Source organism: Camelus dromedarius, chromosome 32, assembly GCF_036321535.1.
Source record: "Camelus dromedarius isolate mCamDro1 chromosome 32, mCamDro1.pat, whole genome shotgun sequence".
Lineage (NCBI taxonomy): Eukaryota > Metazoa > Chordata > Mammalia > Artiodactyla > Camelidae > Camelus > Camelus dromedarius.
In genome coordinates, this window is record NC_087467.1 from 20,287,907 (window position 1) to 20,309,400 (window position 21,494).

Consider the following 21,494-nt stretch of genomic DNA (forward strand, 5'->3'; position numbering starts at 1 on the left):
TTTTTTAAAATATGCAGAAGAGAATAAATAATGCCTGATTTAAGGATTGATGGTACCAAAAAGAGTCCAAAGCTTTCCTGGGAACACCAAGATGTGGTGCCTTGTACACATGTCTCATGTGTGACCATGGTGTGCATATTCCGTGTGACACCTGGGTCATGTGCTGCTAACAGTATGGGACATTCCTTTAGAGAAAAACAGGTTTCACAGTTGGGATGGCAGTGTTACAGGATACTTCACATCACTGTTTTGCTTCTAATTTAGTGTAGTAGTGATCTGCGAATGTTCTAGAAGTCTTACTCATAATCTTTCTGTGATGCAGTGTGCTCCTTAGAGATTTTTTTTGCAAATAGCCTGCCTTGCTGTTCAGATTTAGAATGCCCAGGTGGCATTTGAATGAAGGTATAATCATTTCCCCCTTTGCCATAAAAAATAAATATCCTCCTATGTATTTTAGAAATTTATTGTTCAGAAAACCAGATTTGGCCTCACTGAAGCAGGAGATCTGTCTGCTGAAGATATGAAGAAAATCCGCCATCTCTCTCTGATTGAACTGACAGCCTTTTTTGACGCCTTTCGGATTCAACTGAAAAGGAACAAAACAGAGAAAGTAAAAGGACGAGGTATTACGACTTTTTCTGATTTTAGCACTTTGACACGCTGGAATAGACAGTGCTTTTCTGATTCTTTCTTCTTTCTCCTTGACTGTTTCACAATGAAGATAGTGGGATTTTTGGAGTTCCTCTTACAGTCCTGCTGGACAGTGACCGAAAGAAAGACCCTGGAGTGAAAGTTCCCCTCGTGTTACAAAAAGTGAGTAGATTGTAAATGAAGGGGAGTGAGTAGAGCCCTGTGCTTGCAATTTCTTATTTGTAAACCCACTGGTGAAATTTCCCTTAGATTTAAAGACACTGAAGCCCTGTTAGCATTGGGCCTTGGTGATTTTCAGCTTGCTTCCATACATCAACCTGACATCCACGAGCACTTGGACCAGTTTGCCTTGCTGTGAACTTCTGGAGCCTGTTGCTTTGTCTGACCATAAAGCGTCAGATGTGGGCGCAGATACTCTGTCACATGACTTCCTTCTGCTATATTTCTTCAAATATTTCTAGTATGCTATTTGTGCATATTTATGTGTTTGTATTTGATTATTCTCTTCGGGATAAAAGATGACTATTAATTATCAGAAGTCCATTTACTAATCATACAAGTATTTGCTGAGCTGTATCACAGGTTGAGTTTTTTTTTTTAATTGAAGTATAGTTGATTTATAATGTTGTGTTAGTTTCTGGTGTATAGCAAAGTAATTCAGTCATCTATATGTATATTATATATACTCTTTTTCAGATTCTTTTCCATTATAGGTTGTTATAAGATACTGAACATAGTTCCTTGTGCTATGTAGTAGGACCTTGTTGTCTGTCTGTTTTGTAGTGTGTATCTGTTAATCCTAAACTCCTAATTTATCCTTCCCCCTTTTCCCCTTTGGTAACCATAAGTTTGTTTTCTACGTCTGTGAGTCTGTTTGTGTTTTATAAGTAAGCTCATTGGTATCGTTTTTTTAGTTTCCACATATTAAGTGATATTATATTATATTTGTCTTTGACTTACTTCATTTAGTAGGATCACCTCTAGGTCCATCCACGCTGCTGCTAATGGCATTACTTCATTCTTTTTATGGCTGAGTAATACTCCATTGTATATATTAACCACATCTTTTTTATTCATTCTTATGTTGATAGACACTTAGTTTGCTTCCATGTCTTGGCTATTGTAAATAGCATTGTAGTGAACATTGAGGTGCATGTATCTTTTCAAATTAGAATTTCCTTTGGATATATGCCCAGGAGTGGGAGTGATGGATCATATAATAACTCTATTTTTAGTTTTTTAAGGAACCTCCATACTGTTCTCCATAGTGGCTGCACTGATTTACATTCCCCAGGTTGAGTCTGTGTGTGTGTAATCATTTAAACGAACTTCCCAAACAAAGCTAAGTAAAGTCTAAAAATCAGCTAATTCTGGTGGAGTTTTAGATATGACTAGAAAGATATGATACATTTAGACAAAGGAGAATTTTGGAAAATTTTGAAAATGAAATTATCTGAACTATCATATGTGGTTACCTCTGTGACCATCATTGGTGAATGGCTCATTTGCTTTTAAGTCACGTTTTTCATAACCAACAGTTAACACTGATTTACTTAACTATGCATTTATTCAACAGTGACATCCAGTGGCACAATTAAAATTCCAAGCCCTAAGCACCAATCTTACTGAATTTTAAATTAAGTTTTTAAATGACATGTGAAAGTACTGACTGAGGAGACATACTTACTTTATTCACAGTAACAATTCTGCATCTCTTTACTATGTTCTTAAACTTTGCTACTAAACCTCAAACTGAGCTGCTCCTCAAATCAGGTGATTGGTTGGCTGCCCATAGGAGCAGGGAGGGCAGCAAGCAGAGAGCCAGAGGATGCTCCCAACCTCCCAATGTGCACATCTGTAGGGCACCTCCCCTGTCCAGGGCCCCACTGGGACATCTGTGTCCTGTCCTGTCTGGTCAGCACTGAGCGGACTCAGGAGATCAGTCTTACCACCTCCTACTGGTGAGGCAACTGAGGCATTGTAGGGTGAGATAGCTTACCCAGAAACACACAACCAGCCAGAGGCAGATGCAAAAAGGAGCATAGCAGATATATATCCAAAGCCAAGTCCATGGTGACTAAGATTTTTTTCCTTCCTTGAATTAGAACCAGAATTATGCCCTTTGTCCTCTAGAGGAAAATGCAGACGAATCTGAGCTTCAACCGTGAATTAGTATTGTTGGCTAGGTGTGTAAACCTAGCAGATGGGAGGTGCACAGTGCATGCCAGTCAGACGAAGTCTGGGTTTATCCCGCGTTGGCATCTCAGGAGAGGCCGGCTCTAGTTACTGCTAGTGTCAGCGCCCCTCACTGAGGGCAGCTGGAGGCCGACTCTTCCCCTCCTGTGGGACAGCCGTTTCTTAGGAGCACGTCTCTTCCTCCTAAGTCTCTACTTCTCTTCGTATCCATAGGAACTACCTTAAGATGCTGGCACCATCATTCTTGAAGGGAAAAGAGCAGAGACTCTGGGTCCTGCTCTTGCTATGTGAATGTGGGCAGATCATTTTCCCTTCCATGCCTCAGTGTCCTCGGCAGTGGAACGGGCATACTGCTTCCCCCTGCCTCATGGGATTACCGTGAGGATTACGTGAGTTAATGTCCGTAAGTGCTGAGAATGTTACCTGGCACACAGTAAGTGCACAGTCAATGTTAGTGTTTATTACTATTTAATAACAGGCTGTCATCATTACCGTAAGAGCTATAAGCCTTTACAGTTTCTAATTCTTTGGTCAGATTTTGAGAATTCCCTATATAGTTTCTTAGCCAGAGTGCTACAGCAAATGGTGGTAAATTTAGGATCTTTTCTTACCGGTCAGTCTACAAGATACAGCAGTCAGATCACAGAACAGTTAAGTGGCAGCATACTTTTGAGCACAAGCTTGAGAGGGTTGGTGCCATTGCTCCTGAGACTGATCCTAGGGAGCTGAAAACAGCTGTAATTCTCCATTTCCTCATTTGCAAATTGGAGGCTAATGTTGACCTCGTGGGAAAGTGTGAACATTTTAACAAGGCATTCAAGTACCAGGCATGTATATGCTTGGGAATTTATCAGTTGTTTCCATCATCATTATTTTTTGATGTGTGTAATCATTTGGAGATGTTTACTTTTGTAATGTGTCATTGCTTTCTAGTTCTTCGAGAAAGTTGAGGAATCGGGGCTGGAATCTGAAGGGATTTTTCGACTTTCAGGATGTACTGCCAAAGTCAAGGTACTGACGTTTTCTCTTCCTAGTTAGACACCTCAGCTAGCTAGACCCAGTTTACACATAGGTGTCTAGTTGCTCGCTGCTGTTGTTGTTGTTGATACTAAGCTTGACTCTACCGAGCATTCCTCAGCACCTCTGATTAAATGTTGCTCCATGATTCTGAGTCTTGTGGCCTTTTAAATTAAAACAACAACAATGAAACCGCATGTCAATTCACCATCAAAAACTGCCGCTTGTCTTTGGCTTGGAAAAGTTGAAATGTCCCAGCACTGTTTTTTGGGTTAAATACTTTAGTTTTCTGTGTTCTTCACAGTCTTGGAATTCACTAAGCCAGCATTAGATGATCCCTGATTTCCATTACCAATTGCTTTAAACTTAGACACATCCTTCAGCTCTGCTTTTAATGAAAGTCCTTATAACAATTTGTAGGAATGTCTGTAACCACTAAAACACTCACTCAGCAGTTCTAAACCCAATTCCATTTAAGGTAATGTTAGTTTCTGTATATGAAACCACTCTTGCAATGTGAATTCTTTTTACTTTCTTACTTCTATATGGTGGCAAACTCTTCAGTACAACAAAGAAAAGAACCAGTAGAAAAGAGAAGCTTTTCTCGTAAATTTCCAGTAAGATACCCCACTTTGCAGACATACACAATGTAGAGCCTCTCCCTGCCCTGGAGCTGTCCCTGGTGGGTGGACTCGGGAACATGTGCAGTTCTAAATAATGAATCCTTAAGGGAAGAATCTCAGGGAGGGGAAGTGAACTTGGTTGTGTTTAGAACTATTAAAAGGAATTGTGTAGGGGTGGAAAAGCATCTCTTCAAAATTAATTCATTTTGGCACATGTTTTGGGAAATTCTGTTTGTATCAGAAGTTCAGAGTTTTTATATAGAAGTATGATGAGATATTTTTCAGAGTGGAAACTGAGGCTGTGTCTATTGGAAGGCCCAGAAAACAGGTGTCAGGACAGAGTTGGGAGTAAAGAAGGTGACTGGGGAGAGGGCTTCTGGAGGATGGAGGGGGAAGATGTGGGCTGGGCCAGGCTGAGCCTCAGGCCAGGTGCCCGTCTAACTGCTCGCTCTACGCCCACAGAGCGGCCCTGCACTGGGCAGAGTGGCCAGCCAGACCCTACACCACACAGCCATTGCGGGGCTTCCTGCAGGGAAGGGCCTAATGCCCCTCAGACCGTGCCAGAAGCTGGGGAGTCAGCTCGCTGGATCTGTTGCAGAGGAACAGCCAGTTCTTTTTTGAAGGGAGACCTGAGCAGTGCACCCCACTTTCTGTGCCAGTGACTGAGGCGATCGGCACATCTGGGGGGTTGTGCCTCCCCGGGAGTAGAGGTTGCTAAGTGCTGGCACACGTTCACTTGGAAGGCAGGGAAACCCCTAATGGCTCCTAAAGGTGTGTACTTTCTAAATGGAATCTGCTTTTTGTCTCAGGTTCTCACAGGTACGGTTTTTTATATATACTTCTCAATAAATGCATCCTAAATCTGAGGACAAAAGCTATTACTAGTTTTGGTTAACTCTTTGGTTGTATCTGTAGAGTCAGAGAATCAAAATGAAGTCAGGGAAATGAATTTCCTAAACAGGATTAGACTCCATCCCTGTAAACCTCCCTTCATGGCTGGGAAGCTGTATTGTACATATTCTTACTGACTCTTCCTTCTGAGAGACAGAGAAAGAGGGGAAGGAAAAGCATAATGGGTATGACTTAAAGTTCTATTTTTGAAAATAATCAGAAGGAGAAAACATAGCACATTTATTTCTTTTGTGTATGAAGTTTAACATCATAGCACAAGTTACTTTTCTTTAGCTAATCTTCTACTGAGAAATACTTACCAAGGCCAATAACTCTTAACATGTTCTAATAGGCACATGCATTCCTGAACCACATGTAGGTAAAAGTTCCTTTTCGCCTTAATTGGTTTTACGTAGCTTCAGCCTATTTATTCCATCTCTTGTTAGGCCAAAAAAATGTAATCCAGATGTTTTCATGGTTTGGGCTCCAAGAAAGCCAGTGTGAAAGAAATCTGGGCCAGTGAACAAAAACAGGGGAATACTGCAGTCAGAAAGGCATTGTAACTTGATATAGTACAGGGGGTCTTTATTTCTCTCCTTTGTTCAGACTTTAAACTTAAAAAACTTTTTTTCATCTGTTAAACTATTTTTCTAGGAATGTGCTTGGGGAAAGAAAGTTTAAAAAAAAAAAACTCCATTGTAATTACCCTCAAATCGTGCCAAGTGGATGACGCTAACACGGAGGTATCTTTATGAAGAGTCCAGCCTGCGTTTGTGTGTTCAGGGCCTGAGTGGACTCACGGGGCAGCCTCCCTGAGGGGACCCAGCTGGCTTCAGCTGCACGGGGCATCCAACTGCTGAGCCCATTCCTGTATTTGAGGCCTCAGATCATTTGGAACCAATGTAATGCTTTGGTGTTTCCAGTGATTTTCCTTTTCTAAAAATGACAAAAGATTTGAACCAAACACCAAGGAATATATTTTATGGAAGAAAGCACACTGGTTTGACATGTGAGATTTTTTTTTTTAACTTGTTTGAATTATCAGGAGGTGGCACTAAATGTTTTTTAATGAGGTTACCGGGTCTGCTGGTTTCCCTTCCTGAACTGGTTTTTAATGCTGAAGGCGGGTCATTTGCATTTTTATAAAATTACCTCAGGAATGGAAGCAGGTTGGAGATTTGCTCAGAGGAGATTTAAGGATGCAGCTCCTGACCCTCGCTTGGTGTCCTCGTTCACGGAGGACAGAAAGCGTAACTTCTTCAACCTCTCCACCCTCCCCATCTCTGGCAGGGAAGACTCAGCACCTGGGTCACATGCAGGACCGCCATGGAAATGTCACGTCTCCCCACCTTCCACCATGCTCCGGCCCAAACCAAGGGAGGACATCCTCCTTCTCTATTCTGTTTCACACTGGCCATCCAGGCAGGACGAGGTGGTGTTCCTACCCGAATGTCCACACCACATACACATGGGGTTTCCATAGTAATGACACTAGAGGTTGTAACAGACTGAGACCAGGGGAGGTGAACGCAGCCAGCATTGACTGAGAGCTCTCTGTGTGGCGTGCCCTGCCCCCTGAGCTTTACATTATATTATCTGACTTCATCTCTTTGAGGTCATGTTAACATCCCCATTACACAGAAACTTGAGGCACAGGGCATACAAGTTGGCAGTTGTGGAATTAGGGTAAAAACCTAAAGAATCTGATTCTAGAGCCTGCCCTTTTGACACTGGTGCCCCATTGCCTCTTCGGTGAGTCGAAGCACTGGCAGGTTAGCATGCGTCGCTCTGGTGTTTCAGAGCACTTCCTGTGGGGAGTGAATTTGAATTCTGCTCTTGCTGGCACTTCCTGCCCACCTGAAAAACGGGTTCCCATCTGCCTCACAGCAGTGGTACCAGGCAGTGCACAGAAAACACCTGCTCCTCCCCATCTGTTTCCTGTTAACAGCTCCCCACCTGCCCGCCCATCACTCCAGCTGGCAGTCAGAGTTACCTTGGGCTTTATTTCTCCTTCTCAGTTTCATATAGAATCCATCACTGCTTCTTGAGAATTTCCCCTCTTGGGCACTTCTTAAATGCCACCTCTTCTTTCTGTCTTACAATTGCTTATCCAGGTTAGTCCTTGATTATCCATCACCAGAAATGGTGCTATAGTCCAATAACAGCTCTCTGTGCCTCTATCCTGCTCCCCAGCCAGCGCCGAGCTCCACCCTCCCACAAATCACATTTCCATCTGGCTATCAGAAGATAAATCTCACCTTCTCATTCTATGGCTTGGAAAGGTTCCATGTTGCCTCACTGCCTGCAGAATTAAGTCCAGACCCCTTAGGCTGGGCTCTGAGCTGTTCCCCAGTCTCATCTCTCTCTGTCTCACCCTTGTCAGTGATACTCCAGCAGCGCAGAGCTACTAACTGGAGACCCCAGACCCACTGGGGTTCCTTGCATTTTGTCACAGCTTGAACAGTTTCTTCTGTCCAGGACACCTTTATATTTCCTCTTCCTCTGGCAAGCTTCTCACCAGTCCTCAAGATTGGCCCTGCGGAGTCTGATTCCCCTTTTTCATGGCTGCACAGCACCCAGTACATGGCTTTCTTACAGCATTCAACACCCTAAATTAGTATTTTGAGTCCATGAACTCATCCAATGTACAAGACGCCCAAAAGCAAAGAAGGGATCTTATGTATCCCCCTCCTATCTGAGCCCAGTCTGTGTTCTCTCTCTCTTTTTTTTTTTCCCCAAGGAAAAGCTTTATATGTAGATTTCAGTGCTTTATAAAGGGTATTTATCAGCCAAGGATTGCTTGATTAGCTGTATTATTCCTGCTAGACTGAGAGCTTCTTAAGAGGAAAATCTCCTTTTGATGTCATCCGAAGGGACTAGAGAGTTAGCTCAGAATCGGTCTGTCTCTGTAAGAGAAGTGTCCTGCCAGGGCGTCCCCTGTTTTGCAAGCTCTGGAGCCATAAGGGTGTGTATGTCTGGGCTGGTTAATGAGCTACTCCTTGGAGGAAAAGGTCAGATTTATAAACTGACGCTGGTTGTTGCATGTTTAAGGCTGGAAGATGTAGGTGTCTCATGAGAGTAAAGCAGAGGCCCTAAGGAAACTGAGGATTTTCACAGTTCTCTAAGTGTCCTTTTTGAAACAGTTACTGTCAGTTGCAGAACTGACTGGAACTGCGTGGCGTTACTGGTAAACTCTGTAGTTGAAGGGAGTAATAGAATGGGTGGCTGATCATCAAGTGAATTGATAGTATAAAATGTATAACCCAAGGTAAACTTATGGAGGTTTAGTGATATTATAAAGTATTTATAGTGTTCCAAACCTTAGGAAGGATTGGACAAGCATGCTGACATTGGAACAATTACACATCTTGACATAAAACTCTGCTGTAACTGCTCCAGGAAGGAAGATGTCACTGGTCTGCACGTTGCATGAGATCAGAGTTCCGTTACTGGGATGTTTCTCATTCTGTATGTGAACTAGGCAAGAAGCATACATTCTTGATCTAATTTAGAAATAGAAGACGGGATGGCAGAAGGAAGGGATCATTAAAAAAAAAGGGGGGGAGTAGAGACTTTGTCAAAATCTAGCAGTGCATTTATCGTGTAGGGATAGGCAGTATTCTGCCAAAACCACATAAATGAAACTATGATCTGAGAAAGGAACTTTTTTATTTGTGTAGAATTGGCAAACTATCTTAAGATTAACATTCTAAAAGGATTTTAGAAAACTTAAAATAAGTTCAGAAATACTATTTCAGTTCTTTAATAATGTTGAAAAAAGTTAGGGTTAGTAGATACTGGCTTTTCAATCTAATCACAAAAGTAGTTTATTGAATGACAGTTTTTAAAGGGGAAAAAAGGGATCCAGAGGTAAAATTCATTCAATATTGACTGTTTTCCTTGATTTTCAGCAATACCGTGAAGAACTGGATGCCAAGTTTAATGCTGATAAATTTAAATGGGACAAAATGTGCCACAGAGAAGCCGCAGTCATGTTGAAAGCATTTTTCAGAGAACTGCCCACCTCTCTCTTCCCCGTGGAATATATCCCTGCCTTCATCTCTCTGATGGAAAGTAGGTGGAAGAAGTTAAGTGTCAATGGACTAAGATACAAGGTCAACAAAATGACACAGAGCAGAAGGAAGTTGCATAGTCAGATATGATCATAAATGCATGGATTTGCTATATCCTGGCAGTGCTTGGTGAAATTTGAGTTCGCTGGTTAACAGTCATTTCTTTACATGTTTATACATCTAAGTCTGGTAGATATGATTTAGAGGGTTTTATAGTCATTAAAAGGCAGAGAGGGTTACAGAAAGAACAGGCTCTTGAGATCCGCTCAACCATCTGTTAACCATGCAGTCAACCTTTCTGAGCTTCATTGCTGCACCTGTAAATTACAGATGATAATTACTTGTCAGGGTTTTTGTAGGTATTGAGTGAAGACATCCAGGAGAGTGCCTGGTGTATAACAGTCCTTCAGAAATACAAGATCTCACCCTTCTTTAAATCTGAGGTCCTGGGTCTGATGATGTGGCATGCAGTAGCTACACAGAAGATGTTTTTCTCTGAGAATTACAGTATCACGTGCATGAGGCCTTAAGTGGGGAGGACGTGGATAAAAGCATAGAAACTGGACAGTGTGCGTTATATTTGGCAGTCAAGGAATAATTTGGCATGGTTTTAGCCTAAAGGTTGAACGTTGAGAAGGTGTGACAAGAAAGAAATTTAGAAAAGTAGAATGGGGCTGTGTAGTTTGGACTGTGACTATTAACCTGAGGAATTCAGGGGTCACAAGCCTAAATTTGTGTAAGCATGTTAAGTGAATGGTGATTCTCTATGGACGGAGAGGGACCGTGGCTAGATTGAGAGGATGTGCCCCACATGAAGGGGTTGGTCACGCGTAGCTCTAGATGATGGTTACCAAGCAGGAGTGAGAGTCTGAATCCAAGCTTTATTGAGAAAACTCTTGATTTGAAAATTTCACACACAAATTCAAATTTTAAAACATTACCTGAGCCTAACAAGTGTTATCTGTATCTGCTGGTTTCCAGCCTTCTGCAGGTTGACCAGAACTATAAAATCCTTAAAACCACAATGAAAGAAAATAATAGATCCTAAGTTGAATGACAAAATTTGTTCTAAAAATTAGTAGGTTCTAAAGCTTTAAAATTTCTGAATAAACCAGATTCATAAAATGATCCTTTGTCTTCAGAGAAGAGAATATGATAAGGCAGTCCTGTTCTAACCTTTAATTGGCATACTGTGATCAGTAACTTTTTTGTTTGTAAGATGTAGTATTTTTGTTTTATAAGAGAGAGAACTAGTTCTTTTCATTCTTTATTTCAGCTATTGTATATTTTCAGTTCTAGAATTTCCAGTTGCTACTTTTAAACTGTTTTCTCTTTATCTGCTGAGATTGCCTATCTTTTCATTCATTACAAGCACATTTTCCTTCACATCATGAGCATAGTTACGACAGCTGTTTCAGAATCCTTGTCTGCTGGTTCCAACATCTGGGTCATCTCAGGGTTGGTCTCTGTTAATTGTCTCCTGCCTTGCAAATAGGTCACTGTAACAAGTAAATTTAAGCTGTATCTGGAACATTGTGAATATTTTTGGAGACTCTTCTATAGTATATCTCTAAAGAGTGGAGTGGGGGTTGGGCTTGTTTTTTGTTTGTTTTTAAGCAATTTGCCTTCTAACCCTTACCTAGTCTACTCCATATATGCATGGTTTATGGGGTGAGCAAGATTTGGGTGGATTTTACACAGGAATTAGGGCCTTCTAGCTCTTGATCTTTCCTTTCTGGGATTCCCCTTAACTTCCCAGTGGCTGTGGTCATCCTGAACCCTGTCCTCAGTTGTTCAGGCCAGAAAGACTGGGGTTTTCTTTTGGAATCTTAGCCACCACATGCAGTGCTGACTATGTTTTTTGTACTTTGTCCAGAGTTTATAGTTCAGGAGGGTTGAGAGGGGAGGAGCTTACTCAGCCATACCAGAACTCCCTCCCTTTATCTGTAAGTCCAAAAACCACAGGGTCTTCTGTAAAGCTTGCACTCCTGGAAAATGGGCTCCAGAAGTATTAGTTTCACCTTTATCTGCAGTATATACTGAACAGATCATCAAAACAAATTGGGGCCACAGAGGATTTTTTTTGTTTAGTTTTTCTTTTTATGGTCCTATGGAATTATACAAGGAGGAGTCAAATCTCTCATGTAAGACCTGTTGCAAGAATCATGGTTAAGAAGGAAATCATATTTAATTTTTCTTAATATTATTATTTAGATATTGAAGCCAGTATACGTCAGTGAAGGGAGAGAATCTGGAAAAATATCCTGTAAAATGTTCACGGGAGGGTCCACATTTCTTTGTATGATTTTGAAAGTGAAAAATACTATATTACAGTGTCTAGTGATTGATTGGATACCAGCCAACCCCGCAGGAAACCCGAAGTTCTAGGCTGCTGCCCGCAGGGAAAATGGCCTTTTTGCCACCTGGAATTTCTCCTTGTAACAAGATTTTCTGAAGGGAAAAACTATAAACGTGTGTGTGTTTAAGCTGCCCCTGTTTTTGCTCTAAGATGGAGTTTGGAGAACGTGGAGTCTTTTCCACTAGTGTAATTACTTTCTCTTTTCTCTTTGCAAACTTTGTCCCAAAGTTGGCCGTAAAATTAAAAGACTAATAGTTCATCAACGAAACCTTAGATACTTTCATTAAAAGTTTAATAAATTTCTGGGGAAATAATGACCTCAGGAGGGGATAAAAAAGACTGTTAACTAGGATGCAATAAATGAATTAACCACAAAGCTATTAACCATGAAACAGTGTAGGGCTAGGTTTCCTAAATAAAATGAAAATGTGTTATTTGCCAGTTTAGGTTTTTAATCTTAAAAGGAACTTCATATCTGAAATTGATGGAAATACAGAGCCTGCATCTGCATCTTTTGTTTCCTCCCCAGAGGTTTTTTTGGGGAGTTGCATTGGAAAATAACAGACAGCCCTTAACCTGCAGTTTATGCATTAATTGTCTTACCTGTCCTCAAACACTTTGTACTGAGATGTGCTCCGGATAATGACTGTTACTTCGGCAGACTCACGTCAGTGTGCATTAGCCGTGTTCAGAAACAACCTGGACCTGTGTCATGTGTGTTTACAAATTTGACATATGTTTTTAAAAACATGGGGATTGTGTCGGGGCAATATGATGCGAGCCTATAAGTACTCCTCCCAACTGTTCCTTCATTGCGTGATTGTATGTAGTCATTTCCTCCTAATTCAGGGGCACACGACCTCCTGTGAGCTAGTAGCTCATCACAAGAGTGTTTCCCCTGCTGTAAAGCTAGGTGACTATATAGGCGGCCGACTGCCTTTATCCACTGACTTTAAATTGATAGATTTTCCTTCAACTCGAGCACTCCCCGGGGATTACAGAACATAATACCAAGAGACCATTTTGAGGAGAATACCCAGAGACTGGGCCAAGACTGGATGCTCTAGTATACCCTACGTTTTCAACACAGCTGGTCGTAGATTATCCTGCTGTGGATGGAATTCCTAAAATCTTTTCCCTAAAATGGGAAAAGAGCCAGCATTGAGAACACACAGTAGTAGAATGCCAGCCCTCGGGCGCCATCTTCTGTCGCTTTCGAGGAATAAAGTACTCAAGAATCTCCAAAGATCCAACCACAGTCCCCTTCCCTCCGTGTCCATTTAAGATCTAAATCATTGACAATAATAACAAGAGCAAACACACATAGAGGTGACTATGTGCAGGCGCTGATGTAAACACGCTGCACGTTAACTCATTTAATCTTCGGAACAGCCCAGTGAGGTAGGTGTGATGACTATTCCGATTCTACAGATGATCAAGTAGAAGCAACCAGGAGTAAAACAGCCTGCCCGAGGTCACTCAGTGACTAAGTGGTAGACGCAGGATTTGAATCTGGGTCTAGAAACCTGTGCTTCTAATAATGATGCTTTGCTGCCTCATTGTATGGAAGCAAGAGTTATTTTCTCTTGATTTGAGCTTCAAGCCAACTCTATAGCATAAATGTAAAGCAAGGTCTGTGAAAGTACTTTGAAAGGGGACGTGTTAAACAAACCCAGGATTGTTTTGAGGACCTCATTGGCCACCTGCCTCTACAGCGGCGTCCTGTGGTGGGGAGAAGGAGTTGGTTGACTGAGGCCCCTGTCCAAGGGAGTAGTTATGTTACTGGGCACAGAGCCGGAGACTTTACCCCTGAAAGCTGTCAGGGCCCTCCTGTGCCACCAGATGTTAGCAAGAAATGCTATCAGAATACATCAGCATTGTTCAAATTGTGTGGTTATTTGTTTTCTTGTTAGGAGGGCCTCACATCAAAGTACAGTTTCAAGCCTTACACCTCATGGTCATGGCCCTGCCCGATGCCAACAGGGACACAGCCCAGGTATGTCACATTGTCCTCATGGTCTGTCGTTGAGTCTGGTTGATCAGAGGAAATGGCTTAGATGGAAAAATGAAAACTGAGATGACAACTTACCTACCAGCTGAGCCTTTCACGTTCCCACCACCATTCCCCCGAGGAAGCCAGGAAAGAATGTTAAATCCTGGAATCTTCTTTGAACATTTCCCTTTCATTCATTCAGTGTATTCAGAGATATTGAGTGTCTGCCATTGCAGAGGCCTGGGGTAGGGTTGGGAGTAGGGAGAAGCAGCAAAAATGGAAGACTTACATGGAGTAATGTCAGAGGTAAATGAGACCATTATGTAAGTTGTAAAATATAACATTGTTGCGCCTCAGCTGCTCACTTCAGTCTAGTGCCAAGATCTGAGCAGTGTCCTCGGGGAGGAAATTTGAAACCTCTGATTGAAATGAAATTTCTGAAATATTCATGTCTTACCATTTATGAAGATAATTCAGTGTAAGGAATGATATCATCTCAGAGTCTTAGAGATCTCCTGATAGGATCTTTGTCATTCTCCAGATTAAGAAAATTAAGCTCAGAGAAGTTATTTCTCCGTTAATATATAATAGAACATTTGATAGAATTATATTCCATAGTTCTCCATCCCAAATACTCTCCTTTTATTTCAAATTCATTTCTTGGCTTTATGTGTATAAAAATCAAAGTTTCTCTTGCAGTTTTGATTATGATTCTATATACAATAGGTAATCTGTTATAAGTACAGCGAGTGCTTGGAATGAAGTTGTGGTGAGGATGTTTTGGAAAGAGCCCAGAATTTTGAGGCCAGTAAACATAATGCAGAAGACGAAGATGGTTCTTAGTACTACTTCTTATCAAGACATTCAGTTTGGAGAGAACCTTTCCTCCTGCATAGTGAAACTATCTATGCCGATTATATTGTGTCTTCCACGCAGAAACGGTGATTGGCTAAGGCATAAGAATGTCTGTTTCTAATACAATTTGACAGTTTTTCAAAAGCTGGAAGTTTTTTAGCTTTGGTTTTGGGGCTTTGTCTGAACAATGTTTTTTTTAATCCAAAACATATGAATCTAGACATCTGGGTCAAAATGTCATGTCCCCTTTCACATCACTGAGGATGTAGCAATTATCAGCAAATTCAGTACATTTCTAGTAGCAGGTCCTCTGTCTCTCTTCCATTCTAAATTGTGGCTGAAATGAAGATTGAAGCTAGCATGTTGTAGAGAGCAGTGTGTCTGGCTCAAGAATTGGGCGTCCTTGATTAAATCCTGGCTCTGCCATTTAATTAACTGATGCTGGGCAAAGCTACTCAGTCCCTCTCCACTTTAGTTTCCTCATCTGTAAAGAAAAAACAAGAATAATAGTACCTACCTCACAGAGTTTGGAATGATGATAAAATGAGTGGATGTATATAAAGTGCTAAGATTGTAACACCTGGCTCACTGTAAACCCTCAGATAAATGTTAGCTGTCGTTACTAGTATGTGCTGTCCATTTTCTCACTACAAATACTGTAGCAGAATTCAGACTTGGAAAACCAAAGAACATCTCCTTTAAGGATTTCAGTCCTCTAGGTGAACTTCAGAAAATTCTGATAAGTATTTATGCTTTGGTGCTCAGCCAGACTTTTTACTAACCTTTCTCATTTTTTTTAATGCTGAGAACAGCTGCATGTAGTCATTTCCCTTTGATCTGCTGAAGATTCCAAAATTGAAAAGCAGTAAAAAAATGACTCCCAAAAGTAAATTTTTTCAGTTTTTCAGTTAAGATTACATTTGGACTGAAGAATGAGATACTCACTTTGTTGTTCTTCTTCTTTTAATTTTTTTTTACTTAATTTTTAAATTTTTTTGAGGTATCATTGAAATATTATATTAGTTTCAGGTAGACAACATACTGTTTTGATATTTGTATATACTACAAAATCACTATAAATCTCATTATCCTCCATCACTATTAAAAATTATTTTTTCTTGTGATGAGAACTTTTAAAATCTACTCTCTTAGCAACTTTCAAATATGCAATATAGCATTATTGACCATGGTCACCGTGCTGTGTTATATCCCCGTAACTTACTTATTTTAAAACTCATGTTTTCTTAAATAGGTTTTCCTTTCCCAAGGAAACAGTACATAGTTTTCAATAGTCATGCCTGAAATGAGTGTTTTTTAGAATTACTCTTCTTCCTTCACAAGTCGCATTTCGTGTTTATTTGAGCTATAGTGTTTTCTCTCCCTAGCTTACTGTTTAACTTTAATATTTGTCAGATGTTCTTAAGGTAAAAAAAATAAGAAAATGCAAACTATTATTTATAGAGACCCCAATATAATAAATTCCATAAAAATGGAGCTGTTTTTATGAAACAGAGAATTGAATAAACCTTTCACAGTTCTCATTAGCACTTGTAAGCAATTAAAGGAGAAACATGACACATTGTACTCCTGACAGTTTTCTGGAGACACAGTGAACAGGTATAGAAATGAATGATGGTAATCAGCGATGCCTTTTCATAATTTACAGTGACTAGTGTGACACAGTGCTGTTTCTTGCTAGGCCCTCATGACATTCTTCAATAAAGTCATTGCCAACGAATCAAAAAACCGAATGAGTATATGGAACATTTCTACTATAATGGCACCAAATCTTTTCTTCAGTAGAAGCAAACATTCTGACTGTGAAGAATTAGTCTTAGCGAACACTGCAGCCCACATCATCCGCCTAATGCTTAAGTACCCGGAAATTCTGTGGAAGGTGAGTAACAGTGTGTTGACTGGGATGTTCTCATGTCCACTAGCCCCCGGGAGACGTAAAGGCTTAGACTAAGCAGGGTCCTTGTTGTAGGGAGAAATGGGAGGCAGTTATCCCAGATTGCCTAAAGCATCTTTATACATCTCTTCTGCTTCCAAACACATTTTCCTTTAAACAGGAATCCTGATAAATTTTTCTGATCTTTATGAAGACAGAACCACAATTTCTAGTTCCTGGTTCCAGGAAATTGGCCAGAACGAGTTAGTATAACTGAGGGCGACTCTACCAGGGGGGCTTAATTTGGGTGTTTTCCTTCTCATCAAGCTGTGTTTCTTCTCCAGGTTCCAGCTTTCTTAATCACTCAAGTCAGAAGAATGAATGAAGCCACTATGCTGTTAAAGAAACAACTCCCAAGTGTCAAAAAGCTGCTAAGGAGGAAGACCATAGAACGAGGGGTAATAACTAACTAACTAAATGTGCAGATATCATGACTGCCCAGGCTCCTGGTGCTCAAAGGATGCACAAGGTAGCTTGTAATTTAGAACCCAAATTCTTGCATTCTCACAAAGTGTCAGTCTTGTGACTATAAACCTTGTGGAAATTGTGTTCATGGCAGAGGAGTGTGGTCTTTCCATTTTGTTGAGTTGTGTGCTTTTTGGTTGAAGTTTTTGAATTATCTCTTATCATGAAGATCATTTAATATTGTCTTAAGTACTAAAGGGTAAAATGGTTTTCTTACAAATGCTGGAAGTCAACATTTTAGTCTACGTGAACTGGAGTTATGGGCAATCAAGTCGTCAGTATATCTAGTAAGTAGAGCTGGAAATTTCTTTAATGATTGGATACTAAAAGAACATCTAATCGTCAAGTCGTTTTGTGTAAAGTCATTGCATTTCAAAGAATTTCTGCCTTGACACAGCTGTTTGTGTGCAGGTGCATAATTGAAACAGGCTTTAGAAAAATTATCTTTATTGCTTTAATGTAATTTGACGATGATCGTGAGTGTCAGGCATAGTACTTGCCTTGAGGAGGATGCAGAGATACAGGAATCTCACTTTGCCCTTAAGGAAGCGTCTATCTCGTGTGGTAGAGAAATGTACAGAAGAGCCATGAATATGCATTAAGTGTCAGACCTGTGCCAACCATGTGCCAGAGACGTGCAGAGGAGGAAGAAATGTGCTCCCACAAGGGAAAGTGTGGTGACCTCATGGAGGAGGTGGCATTTGAGCTGTATCTTGAAGGATTAATAGCATTTTAAAGGGAAAAAGGGGGGGATGTTCACTCAGGGAGAGAAATAGTAAATCCCTAGGCAGTAAGGTGAGAGTATTGCTAACTGATTTGTCACAATCAAGCCTTTCAGAAAGACCAGTGAAACGGGGGTTTTCAGCTGTTGTTACTTCCAGCTGTCTTTCTGTCCCTTCTCCCCACTCCTCCTGGGTCTCACCCTGTCGCTGCTGCTGAACTTGACGCCCTCCAGCCGTTCCTCTTAGGTTCTGTTCTTGTTCTTCATTCTTTTTTCTTTCTGTTCCGCAGACTGGATAGTCCCAATTGACCTATCTTCACATTTGCTGGGGTTTTTTTCTTCTGTCTCCTTAAATCTGCTGCTGAACCCTTCTAGTGGATTTTTCATTTCATTTGGACTTTTCAGCTCCATAATTTCTTTATGGTGTCTTTTTATAATTTATATCTCTTTACTGATATTCTCTGCCTGGTGAAATATCATCCTTATGGGGTTTTTTAGTTCTTTTTTTTTTTCTTTTTTTATTGAAGTATAGTCAGTTTACACTGTTGTGTCAGTTTCTTGTGTACAGCGTAATCTTTCAGTCATACGTATACAGACATCTATTCCTTTTCATACTATTTTTCATTATAGGTTATTACAAGATATTGAACATAGTTCCTTGTACTATACGATATAAACTTGTTTATATACTTTATATATAGTAGTTCGTATCTGTACATCTTGAACTCCTAATTTATCCCTTCCCACCCCTTTTCCTCCCTGGTAACCATAGGTTTGTTTTCTATGTCTGTGAGTCTGTTTCTATAAATAAGTTCTTTGAGTCTTTTTATTTTAATTCCACATATTAGTGATATTCTTTAGTTCTTCAGACATGACTTCCATTACTTCTTTGAAAGTATCTGAAATAGCTGGCTTCAGGGCTTCTTAGCAAGGCCCGTGTCTTGGCCTTCTTAAGGAGTTTCTTTTGAAACTCTTGACACTCCTTTTCCCTGTGTATAGGCCATGTTTCTTGCCATCTTTTGCATGTCTTATAATTGGTATTGAAGAACAGACATTTTGAATGTTACAATGTGGCAACTTTGGATTCTCCCCCACCCTGCTGCTCCTTATACCTGTTGTTGATTTGTTAACGATGTCTCTGCTGAACTAATTTTGTTAAGTCTGTGTTCTTTGTTTTCTGTGGCTCCTGGAGTCTCTGTTCCATTAACCTAGTGGTTAGCTGATGTTTGCACAGACATTCTCTTAAATACTTGGAACCAAAAAAAAGATGAGCTCTGTGTGTTTGTGTGCTGGGCACACCTTCAGTATTCGGCCAGTAACTCTGCCTGAACCTTCAGTTCCTGTTTGGACAGAGCTTAAAGGTCACCCAGAGGTGAGAGCTGAAGTTCTTTTCAGATCTTTCCTGAACATGCGCACAGCCCTGGGCATGCACATGGCCTTCTAGTTCTCAGGAATACGTTGGAGCTTTTCAAAGACCTTATTCCCCAAAACGTCTTGTTCTCTAGACTTGCCTCCCTGCTTTTTAGTTAGTTTGTTGTTTTCCCCAGCCGTTACCAGTGCGTCGGGCCGCAGTGACTGACACGTTTACCTATAAATGTTTTCAGCATTATGCCACTTTAGTGTTGGTCAGGTTCCAAGTCAGGCAAGATAAAGGCGGGCCTGTTGAGCCGGTCTTCCAGGGGACAAACAGTTAGAATTCTTCCTGAATGAGGTCGATTCTGCTCCCTCCACTACCTCTACCAGGAATGCAGGCTTATTATTTTCAAGGCTGTCACTGAGCTATGGAGCCAAGAAGGGGAAAGTGTAAGTTAAAATGCCACAAAATTCTTATCAACATCCAGCTGTTTTTCTTACTTAAGCACTCTCCTGGTTGCAACTTTTGGGTTAGTGCCCAGAGTTCTGAAAAGTTGATAACTGACATTTTTTTTTTATCAGTTGATTCATTGCTTGTAGGAATGACAGACTTTTGGAGTCCTTACTCTGCCATGTTCATTCTGGAAAGTTTTAGTGGCCTAAGTGTGGAGCTGAAGCAGAGGTCAGGCCATGCTTTGTGAGCCTGGGCAAAACTGCAGTCTTCCTCTGAACCTCAGTTTGTTATATTTTCTATTTGGGAGAAAAAATAATGGTATCTATTTCACAGAGTTGTCGTTAGCATCAGCTCATACAATGTGGGTGTAAAGCATTATGTAAATTGTATAATGCTATATGAGTGTCAGTTGTTTTCGTGCTTTACTTGTAAATAGAACTCAGAATTTTAAAAGGCTCTAAGTACTGTGGAAGCAAGCACTTAAAGATGAAGAAATAGTCTTTTTTCAGTTCTGTCTGTTGTACTATACCATGTTTTTACTTCTTGACTTTGATTGAAATAGACAGTGCATTGACAGGTTACAAAATTTAAAATATTGGGAAGGGAAAAACTATAGAATAAAAATTGGCCACCTCTGACTTCCCCTCCTGAAGACAGAAAATGTCACCAGTGACAGAGCACATGTGTGCAGGGGACCATGCAGGTACATATTTCCAGAGAGGCGCAGGACATACAGGCGGCTGTGAACATGTGGTCTTTTTCACATGAATGGAGACATACCTGAAGCATTGTCCTGCATCTCCTTTACTACTCATGAAATCATGATGATTATTCCGTATCAGTCCACAGCGCCGCCTTCTTTGCTGCTTTTGCTTGGTATTCCACAGACGCTCCAGACTTACTCAAGTATTCCCATATTGTTGAACAGTTGGATTTATGTCCGTATTTTACTATTAAAATTTGAGCATCAATGAACGAGCTTGTACATATGTCATTTCTCACAGATGAAGTATATTTGTAGGATAAAGTTATAGATGTGGAATTGTTGAGCCAGAGTGCATATGTACTTTATAATTTGATAATATTGCCAAAATGTTTTCCATAAAGGTTGTACCAGTTTATGCTTCCAACAGCAACATATGCTTGTCCTGTCAACTTTAATCCTAAAGACTAAATGTGTTTTATTTAGGTTACAAGCCCCAAGACTTCAAAGGTACTACAAAAATCACCCTCTACAAGAAGAATGGTAAGAAAATGAATCATTTCCTTTCCTCCCTAATTATTAACAACCTACATAGTATTCTTTGGCTACATCCACCTTATCTGTGTGCAATTTTGGTCATGAGGCACCTTCAAACATGACGTTCTCAATGTAGCACATGAAGGAATGATATAGGGGCTCAACTAACTGATAACTTAGAATTTGTGGTTAGGCATTCTGTACACAAGTGTCAGTACTGTAGAAGGTGAGAAGGAAAACGTGGTCATTATGATAACAGGGTCGACAATGTCAGGAGTGTGGAATTGGTCCTAAGAGGCTTCTGGGGAGCTGGAAGCGGAGAGACGTGAGATGACCAACAGAATGTTTAGGAGTGCTCTCGGCTGCAGTGACCCAGGGGCTCCCTGCCCCTCCCAACCCCAGACCCTGCACATCCGTTCCCTGGCATGCTCTTCTGGTTCTTGCTGGTGGTGGTAGTAGAAAAGTGCTAGGAGAACGAACCCTTTCAAACTAGTTTCCTAATGCTGCAGTGACAATACCCCAAACAGGGTGGATTAAAACAGTAGAAACTTACTCTCTCACAGTCCTGGAGGCTAAAACTCCAAAATCAAGGTGTTGTCTTGGTTGGTTCCTTCTGAAGGCTGTGAAAGGAGGATGTGTTTCTGACATCATT

At 40.7% G+C, this 21,494-nt stretch overlaps 1 protein-coding gene across 4 annotated transcripts in view; it reads left to right on the plus strand.

Annotated features, from left to right (window-relative positions):
• ARHGAP28 (Rho GTPase activating protein 28) overlaps positions 1-21,494 on the plus strand; it is a 141,229-nt gene that overhangs the window by 108,635 nt on the left and 11,100 nt on the right. For all 4 annotated transcript variants that reach the window (XM_010992230.3, XM_064481599.1, XM_064481600.1 and 1 more), the window contains 8 exons: positions 458-623; positions 722-813; positions 3,781-3,858; positions 9,290-9,452; positions 13,724-13,806; positions 16,358-16,555; positions 16,894-17,007; positions 20,792-20,848. In XM_010992230.3, coding sequence (XP_010990532.3) covers positions 458-623; positions 722-813; positions 3,781-3,858; positions 9,290-9,452; positions 13,724-13,806; positions 16,358-16,555; positions 16,894-17,007; positions 20,792-20,848 — 951 coding nt within the window. The remainder of the gene's footprint in view (positions 1-457; positions 624-721; positions 814-3,780; positions 3,859-9,289; positions 9,453-13,723; positions 13,807-16,357; positions 16,556-16,893; positions 17,008-20,791; positions 20,849-21,494) is intronic.